This window comes from Girardinichthys multiradiatus, chromosome 8 (assembly GCF_021462225.1).
Source record: "Girardinichthys multiradiatus isolate DD_20200921_A chromosome 8, DD_fGirMul_XY1, whole genome shotgun sequence".
NCBI lineage: Eukaryota > Metazoa > Chordata > Actinopteri > Cyprinodontiformes > Goodeidae > Girardinichthys > Girardinichthys multiradiatus.
The window spans coordinates 29991491-30002296 of NC_061801.1; the positions used below are offsets into that span (position 1 = coordinate 29991491).

Below are 10806 nucleotides of genomic sequence, written 5' to 3' on the forward strand. Positions count from 1 at the left end.
TTTGATGGAAAGTCTCCTTAACTCCTAAAGTCTCCTCAACAAACTCTTCAGGAGACAGAACCCCCGGAAAGCTGCTGGACCGGATTCTGTCTCACCAGCCAGCCTGAAGCACTGCGCTGATCAGCTGTCTAGAGTCTTCACAGACATTTTTAACACCTCACTGGAGACATGTCATGTGCCAGCCTGCTTCAAGTCCTCCACCATCGTCCCTGTTTCCAAGAAGCCAAGGACCACAGGGCTTAATGACTTCAGACCCGTCGCCCTGACCTCTGTGGTGATGAAGTCCTTTGAGCGCCTTGTGCTCTCACACCTAAAAGACATCACCAACCCCCTCCTGGACCCCCTGCAGTTTGCCTACAGAGCCAACAGGTCTGTAGATGATGCAGTCAACATAGCCCTTCACTTCATCTTCCAGCACCTGGACTCCACAGGAACCTACGCCAGGATCCTGTTTGTGGATTTCAGCTCTGCCTTCAATACCATCGTCCCAGCTCTGCTCCAGGAGAAGCTCTCCCAACTGAGTGTGCCCGACTCCACCTGCAGGTGGATCACTGACTTCCTGTCTGACAGGAAGCAGCGCATGAGGCTGGGGAAGCACGTCTCTGACTCCCTGACCATCAGCACCGGTTCCCCCCAAGGCGGTGTTCTCTCTCCTCTGCTCTTCTCCCTGTACACCAACAGCTGCACTTCCAGTCACCAGTCTGTCAAGCTTCTGAAGTTTGCGGACGACACCACCCTGATCGGACTCATCTCTGATGGTGACGAGTCTGCGTACAGATGGGAGGTGGACCATCTGTTGGACTGGTGCAGCCAGAACAACCTTGAGCTCAACGCTCTAAAGACAGTGGAGATGGTTGTGGACTTCAGGCAGAACCCAGCCCCACCTGCCCCCATCACCCTCTGTGACTCCACAATTGACACTGTGGAATCTTTCAGAATCAGAGAATCAGAATCAGAAAAGCTTTATTGCCAAGTACGTTTTTGGACATACAAGGAATTTGTTTTGGCGTAGTCGGTGCAATACAGTACAAATTAAACAGTATAAACATATCTACAATATAATATAAATATATGTGCACAGTTTTAAGTGAGTGAGAGCTTCCTGGGAACCATCATCTTCCAGGATCTCAAGTGGGAGCCAAACATCAGCTCTCTCATCAAGAAAGCTTAGCAGAGGATGTTCTTCCTGCGGCAGCTGAAGAAATTCAACCTGCCAAAGACTATGATGGTGCACTTCTACACAGCCATCATTGAGTCCATCCTCACCTCCTCCATCACCATCTGATACGCCGCTGCTACAGCCAAGGATAAGGGCAGGCTGCAGCGTGTCATTCGGTCTGCTGAGAAGGTGATTGGCTGCAGTCTACTGTCGCTCCAGGAACTGTACACCTCCAGGCCCTGAAGCGGGCAGGGAAGATTCTGGCTGATCCCTCCCACCCGGTCACAGACTCTGAAACTCTCCCCTCTGGCAGGAGGCTGCGGTCCATCCGGACCAAAACCTCACGCCACAAGAACAGTTTTTTCCCATCTGCCACCAGCCTTGTTAACAAAGCCCGGTAACCACCCTGACACTCTCCCTCCCCCTCGCACTGCCATACTTGCACAATGATCACCTGCACTGTTGTACCGTTCTGGCATCCTATACTGCTCTACATTTACTCTCACTCACTTAAAACTGTGCACATATATTTATATTATATTGTAGATATGTTTATACTGTTTAATTTGTATTGTATTGCACCGACTACGCCAAAACAAATTCCTTGTATGTCCAAAAACGTACTTGGCAATAAAGCTTTTCTGATTCTGATTATTAAGCTAAAATGTGTAGAAAAAAAAGTTATGACTTGTTAAACCTATTTTACATTTTAACTTAAATGTTGATTCCAAGCAGGAAGAATATTCTTCATAGCATATTCATACAGTTAGAAAGAATATAGTGTGTTGCAAAAGTATTCATAATGCCTTATTTTTTTTCACATTCCAACTCCAAACTCCAATGTGTTTAATTGGGGGATTTTATATACATACACAAGATAGTGCATGATTGTGAAGTGAAAGGAAACTGTATCCAAGTTTTTCAAACGTTTTACAAATTAAAATCTAGAGAATAGTGCATTCATTTTTTTAATTCACCCCCCTTTACTTTGATACTAGTGCAACCAAATGTCACCTATGTAGTAAATAGAAAACATCTATGTATGAATTAATCTAAACAAAAACACATCTTCTCTGTGAAGGCCTCATAGGTTTGTTAATGAACAAACAGCATCATAAAGACCAAGGGACATACCAGACACAGTACAGATAAAGTTGTTGAGACGTTTAAAGCAGAGTTAGGTAATAAAACAATATCCCTTGCTTTGAACTGGTCAAAAAGCACTGTTCACTCCATCATCTTGAAACAGAGAGTATGGCATAATTCCAAACCTACCAAGACATGGCCATCTAACTAAAGATACAGGCAGGCAGATCATTGGACAGATAACCCCTCACTGGAAGGGTTGCAAAGATGCCCTTGTCTGGTGAGATCTTGAAAGGACAGCTATTAGTTGTTCACGTAGCGTGGCCTGGAATAACAAGAATACCAATGTTGAAAGAAATCCATAAGAAGTCCCATTTGCAGTTTTCCATGGGCCATAGCAGACACAGAAAAGGGTGCTCTGGTCAGATTAAAGCAAAACTTAACTTTTTTTCCTAAATGCTGTGTATGGTGGAAAATTAACACAGCACACTACTCTAAAAGGACAGGGAGGTTTGTTAGGGTTCAGGGGGAGCTGGAAGGAGCTACAGCCAGGGAAGGGTGAAAAAAAGACTTGAGACTGGGGCCAAGGTTAACCTTCCAGCAGGACTATGACCCTAAATTTGCAGCCAGAACAATAATGGAATAGTTTAGATACAAGTAGGTTGTTTTGTTACAATGGGCCAGTCAACTTCCAGTACGTCTAATTGAGAATCTATGGCAAGACTTGAAACCTGTTATTCTTCAGAAGTCGTATTAATTTAGTAAAGATGTAATTTTCATAGAGAGCATAGGCATTGATCAGACAATTTCTTTATTTCCGATTAACATAATAAAAAAAGAATATCTTTACGTCAGTGGAGCATATGCCCAGCTTTCCAGCTCTTTTTAATACATTTTTACAGCTTTGTTTTACACAAATGCTGTGTTAAATTTGACCCTGCTCGCACCTGTGTGACATCAGTATGTTTTGATCAGTTGGAATTGTAAGCGCGCTGTTGAAAAAAGTAAATAGAACTAATGGTTCTAAAACTACAACTGTATTTTATTTAAAACATTTCAATTAATTAAAAATATGTTACATTTTGTTGTCTGTAATTGCCTTTGTACTGTTGTTTGCTACTATATGCATAATACCTTGGTTAATAGCATTGGTTTAAAATAAAATAAAACAAATTACAAAATAAACACTTTTAGACCCTGGTCTGTGATTTATACAGTCTTGTTGTGCACTGGTCTGTGGTAAAAACTACTTCTGAATATTATGGTTTTAAGCAACTTTTTGTGCAGCATCGTGGAAACATGTTACACTCAGCGTACCCAGGCACGTTACCCCACCCCAATCCTTGCGTCATCATCCAGTTGCCCGACCCCCTTTCCTCATGTTCTCGCTTCCTCCGCCCACCTCCCCCCTCCCCCCTCTAGTCGTCGAATGACGTACTGATAGAAAGCGGGACCAGCCCTCCCGTCGCCATTTTTCTTTATAACTCTCGCATTTCTGGTTTCTAAGCGAGCGGAGGACAAAATAAAAATAACGGCAAGTTCAGGACAGATACTCGTCCGGTCGGGATACTACGCCGGCGGTACCGGAATGCAGCTCCTGAGATGCACCAGCAGCGGACAAACGGCTGCTCTGAAGTCACTTTTTGTGTGAATACGTGTTGCGGGCCGCCATTTTTTTCCTGCTCTGCCTCTGAAGTCTGCTCGAACCCGAGAGAGGGAACTCACAGACCTGTTTCCGTGCCTTACCGTTAAATCGAGAGGATTTAAAGTAACTATCTATGTTTCCCACCTTTTGGCTAATGTTAGCATTTTTATCCACAGAAATGAGGATCCCTCAGAGAAAAAACTGAGACCCCCTTTTCCGCTTTTATATTAACTGACACTGGCCGGAGGAGATAATTATTTGAAGCATTGTGTTTTTTCTCGGAAGGCGGAACGAAAAGGAGGAAGCTTAATTGATCTTTTCTTGCTTCGACCTTCCTCGGTGTTTTTTTTTTTCGTAAGTTGATCATTTTCTCGATTCTCAGTCACTAAGAGCTGAGCCAGTATGCTTCAAAGTTTAATCAAGTCAGCCTGTCCCTAAAAACACCAGGCTGATTTTTTTAAACCTTTTTTTATTCAGGTCGACGAAGCCTTCAGTTTTACTGCAGAAGTAATTCAAAAACCGTACAGGGGCGACGAATACCATGCCCTGCACCTACTGAATCATTCGTTTTGGATCAACGCTGACATTTTTTAATCAGTTTTTTTTTTCATTTATATATATATATATATATATACTAACTTATTTTGGGGGGAACCGACATGTCATCGGCTCGGTTTGATTCGTGTGATCGGTCCACTTGGTATTTTGGACCCGTTTCTCGACAGGAGGCACAGAACAGATTACAAGGACAGAGGCATGGAATGTTTCTGGTTCGAGACTCGTCTACCTGCCCCGGCGACTATGTTCTGTCGGTGTCTGAAAACTCCAAAGTGTCTCACTATATCATTAACTCATTGCCCAGCAAGAAGTTTAAGATAGGCGATCAAGAGTTTGAGAACCTCCCGGCTCTCCTGGAGTTCTACAAAATCCACTATCTGGACACGACTACGCTAATAGAGCCTGCTCCCAGGTAAGGAAGTCACGCAATACTCCCTTTACTAACTATTAACCAGGCATTTATTTTATAACAAGCCTACTTTCACGCAGTTGTCATACACTGTTGGCTTAATTTGCATTTGGCACATTCAGTTTACTGTTTGACTTTGTGCTCTACAAAAACACATTTGATAGAAGTGAAGATTTTTCTGGAACCTGATTTCAGTACTGATACATTTCAGTTTATTTAGGGCTTCACATAAAAAAAAAAACCCACTTTAAACCAATTCTATTTGTTTATATATAACCTATTGTGAAGAAAAGACATTTCAGAGCAAACAAGCAATTGAAATCTAGGTTAATTCAACTAGGCATGGGGTGGTGTGATAATATTGAGTCAAAATATCATGGTTTCACAATATTGTCACAAAGGTTTATCAGCTCTTATTTGGAAGAGGGCTGCTGCTGCAAAAATATTGCCTTAAGATTGGTGGTTTACCTGCCATTAGTTTTCACACATGCACCTGAATTTCACTTTTTCTAAGCGAGGAAAAAATATAGCACCCATCTTTCAACCAGCTGACTTGCAGTGCACAGCAACAAGTGGGGAAGGAGCAGAACAGTGCAATTGGTTCTCAGACAGAAATGCACCAAGAAAATCAAAAATGTGCAGAGCAACCCCAAACTTATATCCATTGTGAGAGAGAGATCTATAGGCATCTATATATATATATATATATATATATATATATATATATGTGTGTATATATATATATATATATATATACACACATATATATATATATATATATATATATATATATATATATATATATATATATATGTATATATATATATATATGTGTGTATATATATATATATGTGTGTGTGTATATATATATGTATGTGTGTGTGTGTGTAGTTGGTCTTGTATGTCTTTCAGCCAGCTGACACTTAGGGTGTCACTTTGTTATAATGCCAAAAGGACATGTTTCTTTTATAAACTAATTAAATGTCATTAGCTCCAACCCTAACTCTACTGAATGTCACTAACAATGTCCTTCATTTTACCTAGTGACCAAAAAACTAAATTCTGCACACTTTCATTGCATTGTTGTCTTCCCAAGGTACCCAAGCACGATCACCGGATCCATCCAGACCATGGTTGGTCCCGAGGAGAACCAGGAGTACGTGCGGACATTATATGACTTTACGGGAAGCGATGCAGAAGACCTCCCATTCAAAAAGGGGGAGGTTCTCATCATCGTTGAGAAGCCAGAGGAACAGTGGTGGAGTGCCAAAAACAGAGAGGGACGGGTCGGAATGATCCCTGTCCCCTATGTGGAGAAATTGGTACGACCACCTCCTCACCCTGGCCAGTTTACCCATGGATCTCGTAACTCCAACAGCTACGGAATCCCAGAGCCTGCCCACGCCTATGCTCAGCCCCAGACGTCTTCTCCACTGCTCCCTGGAACGACCGGAGCAGTTATCACTCCCCTACCCTCCATGCAGAATGGCCCCGTCATTGCAAAGGCCATCCAGAAACGCGTGCCTTGTGCCTACGACAAAACAGCTCTTGCTTTAGAGGTATAGTGAAATAATCTATCAAATCAATCCACCCATCACACCTGCCAGATTTTGTTTTAATTTATCTGGATGAATTGTTCTCCAGGATTTCTCAGAAAGACTAAGCTGTTTTACAGCTCATTTGTAATTTTCAGTTTTCTTTAAAGAAATCTTTTTTACTTGGGGTGTATTCACACTTGCCACTTTTGGTCCGCTTTAAACAAACCAGAGTTTGTTTCCCCCCTTGGTCCGGATCTTTTGTTCAGGTGTGAATGCACTCAAACGAACCCTGGTCCGGACCGAGACCCACTTTTTGAGGTGGTGTCGGTCCGCTTCCAAACAGAGTCTGGTGCGGTTCGCTTATGGTCTGAATACAAACCGGCCCCGATCCGAACCAACTACAAAAAGCGTACGTCTCTTTGAACATAAAAAGCCACCGTAGCCGGTAGCAAAGTTTTGTGTTGTAAGGTAATCATACCTGATAAGCTGTGTGTTGCTTAGCTACTGGCTTGTTGTGGGTCAAGGCACGTAGAGAACGTCGGCGTTCAGCACGCATTCTCCGACGGGTTTCCAAAATTATAAATGGAACGTCTCAAAGTCTGTGTTGAATGAGCTGCTCTTCACTCTCACAATAATATTGCAGCTGTACTAACGGCACAAATATGCAGAACAGAGGTGCTGCACGCAGCACGTCTACAGATGTTTTCCTAAATGTCCAGGTCTGTGTTCTGTCCCGCCCCCGTCATTTCTGTCCAATGGGAACAATGATCGTCACCCGCGTGGCTTTGTTTGCAAGTAATAGTTCACTTGCAAACAGTACAATGTGAAAACAAACCGCACCAAATGAAAAAAATAAAGTTTGCTTTTGGTCCGGACCAAATCAATGGACCAAAGGACTTTCCTGGTGTGAATACACCCTTAAATTTGCCACCTATGAAGTTCTTCAGCAGAATTTTTGCTTAAAAAAAATCTTCCACACAGCATGATGCTGCCACCATATTTTACAGTGGGGGTTTTCAGTGTTTCTGCTTCACAAAAAGGTTTTTTGTGCAAACTCTAACCCTACACATTACTATTTGTTTCTAATAATTTTTTGCTCCTCTTACCTTCATTCTTGTTACAGAAAGTTACCCAATTCTTAGTGTTAGAAATTTTTTTATAATGAAAAAATCTTAGATAGGTGGAGAAGGGATCAGTAGTATGTTTGATTTGTTTCTTTTCGTAACATGTTGAATCCAAAATGATTCATGGGTGTTGTGTTTTTAGTTGATGTTAAAAGGGCTGCAAGTCTGACAGCAGCATTGTTGTAGTTTTTAGCTGAGTGCTCTTGGCTTGTATTTTTATGAGAGCCTGTTGAAACTCGCGGCATTCAGTGTGTGCTGGAAGGCTACAGCGAGGCTCCGGGTTACTGAGCTGTGGTGATTTCCCCAGGCTAGAGATGAGAATGGGAGGTGTTTTCGAGCGAACTCGGCTGCTGTTCGGTGACGTCGTTGTTTCAGCAGTAAAGAGGAAATGAAATGGGCTGCTAGAATTGGGTACACAGATGCACTCGGTCCCTGTGACTCTTGCACACAACTCAGTGGAAAAATTTATACGGAGCAACCAGGATTTCTCAGTTACATGTCAAATGTTAGCTTGCTCTTCTCAAGAAGAAGAGATTGCCTTCTTGGCTTCATATAAGCATTTTGAAAAGATATTACAAACTACCATGAACTCAATTAGCATTATTTTCCAGTTGTACTTACACATATTTGAGCTTTTAAATAGTATTGCGCATGGTACATGGACATCAATGTATTGCTAATTGAAAGTGTCTTTAATCCATTAAGTCCTGCGAGCCTTAAGGGAATTCAGGGTTTAGTTTATCTAAACCATTCTAACATATTTTTTTGTCAATATCACCCAGCTCTATCTGGTATACAAATCTTCATTAGCAAACTAGATACTGCAAACAAGTAATCACTTTTTAATACATTCATTGATTTACCAATGAGATTGTTGACTCAAACATGATCTTTGCCGGTAAAATGTTATTAGCTGTTGAAGCATTTATATATTTATTTTCCTTATTCTCCATTTTTCTATGACATAAACTTTTGAAAGAAAGAAAATCCAGATTTCCTGTGAACGTGTGTGTATGAACAATAAAGTGTGTCTTTTGTGTTTACCATGAGTCCTGCATGAAATGGGACACATGCTGTATGTTTCTAGTGGGCTTTATGCATCTCACTGTCTGGACCTCTATCACCTTCACATAAGTTTAGGCATGGTTGGATTCAGCATATGTTTATTCCTGCAGCTGCAAAAAATAACATTGATTATTACAGTTATAATAGTATTGAAGACATTTGTTTGTTGGTACATGGACTTCATCAGAAATATGGAAAAAAGCCACTAAATCGAGCAGTAGCGTTCACGTGCCTTTTGCGCCAAATATACCCTTTGCTATTCAGTTCTTCGTTAGTCAGGTTATCTGCTCAGGTAGTCACCCGGCAGCTGACTAAATAACAGACACTCCGCTCTTGACTTGACTTATTTGGCTTTAAATTGCTTTGCCTTTCAAGTGTTCAGATATTTTCAATTGAGGTTCTGTGTAATAATAGAAACTAATCAGTAATACTTTCCCTTACCGGTAGAAAGATGTCATATCACTGTCTTGAAGTTGTGAAAGTCTCACAAGCTAGTCAGACTTTCTTTTTAGCTGGCTTTAGCTATTAAAATTGCTCAAAGTGAAAATATTCATCAGTGCAGTGCAACAATATGTAAGTGAATAATGGTGTACAATTTCACACAGATCGTTATTGAGTTATGTGCAGATTTCTGTGTTCAGCCGATCAATGTCCATGTTTCTATCTGAAGTGATGTTGTTTAAGCTTGCCAGTTGGGTCCGTCCGTCAGTTTGCCACTTATTAGTCATCAGTTCCACTAAGAACAGGGCTAACCTCTGGGATTTTGCATCAGTTGTGAAGCAGCATTGACAGTGGTATCTTTCAGTGGTTCCCAAGTCTTTTTGGTTGTTAGAAGGTTATCTTGATTGACTCACTAACTCTTTTAAGAGTGATTGGTGTTGCTTGTTTAGTTTTCACAACATCACTATCTGTTTTTCACACCCTGAAGTATGTCTAAGCAGCAAAACTGTCTTTCAGAGTTTAGTGGTTTTCTTTCAGCCATCTGACAATGTGCAGCAACAGCTCAGGGAGGAAGGGCTTGGCATTAATATATGCTTCATTGAGTCGGAGAAAACGTACTCCAGCGCTCTCTGTCATCTCCTTAAAATAACTTTAAACAGAAAGAATGGTATGATGGAAGAATCATGCCAAAGTGGTTTTGAGACCTGTGTCATTAGTTTGATCGAGGAAATAAAACCACTTGTCTAGATGGATCCACATTAATAATGACTGGTATGAAAATTAACACTAAGGGAAGGGGCCCTGTTGGGTGTTCTGTACTCAGTGGCTGATATAACTAGTCTATAGACCTGTACTTTCTCTTACCTACCTGCTGTCTGGTCAAAAAGATACTGTGTTTTATTGTTCAGGGACTTTTGCCAAGGAACAATGGTCTAGAGTGCAGCGAAGAATAATGATTACGATAGAAGTCCACAGAAAAGATCTGTTTAAGTAATAATTTTGAAAAGTGAGTTTTAAAACCAAAAGTGTTTTTACCCAAACCGTTCATGTGATAGGAGTTATTTTTTATGATTTTAATCCAGAGGGCAGATGTTTCTCAGGTCATGTTCTGTGTAGAGCAATACTCTCTGTATTTGGCACAAGCAACCTCATACAGGTCCTTATCAAAATATTAGCATATTGTGATAAAGTTCATTATTTTCCATAATGTCATGATGAAAATTTAACATTCATATATTTTAGATTCATTGCACACTAACTGAAATATTTCAGGTCTTTTATTGTCTTAATACGGATGATTTTGGCATACAGCTCATGAAAACCCAAAATTCCTATCTCATAAAATTAGCATATTTCATCTGACCAATAAAAGAAAAGTGTTTTTAATACAAAAAACGTCAACCTTCAAATAATCATGTACAGTTATGGACTCAATACTTGGTCGGGAATCCTTTTGCAGAAATGACTGCTTCAATGCGGCGTGGCATGGAGGCAATCAGCCTGTGGCACTGCTGAGGTCTTATGGAGGCCCAGGATGCTTCGATAGCGGCCTTTAGCTCATCCAGAGTGTTGGGTCTTGAGTCTCTCAACGTTCTCTTCACAATATCCCACAGATTCTCTATGGGGTTCAGGTCAGGAGAGTTGGCAGGCCAATTGAGCACAGTGATACCATGGTCAGTAAACCATTTACCAGTGGTTTTGGCACTGTGAGCAGGTGCCAGGTCGTGCTGAAAAATGAAATCTTCATCTCCATAAAGCTTTTCAGCAGATGGAAGCATGAA

The 10806-nt window shown here is 41.1% G+C and overlaps 1 protein-coding gene across 2 annotated transcripts in view; it reads left to right on the forward strand.

Moving 5' to 3' along the window:
• Positions 1-3698: 3698 nt before the first annotated feature.
• Positions 3699-10806, forward strand: part of crkl (v-crk avian sarcoma virus CT10 oncogene homolog-like) — a 35133-nt gene continuing 28025 nt past the window's right edge. For both annotated transcript variants that reach the window (XM_047373348.1, XM_047373347.1), the window contains exons 1-2: positions 3699-4860; positions 5954-6416. In XM_047373348.1, the coding sequence (XP_047229304.1) occupies positions 4550-4860; positions 5954-6416 (774 nt within the window). In that variant the 5' untranslated portion in view covers positions 3699-4549. The remainder of the gene's footprint in view (positions 4861-5953; positions 6417-10806) is intronic.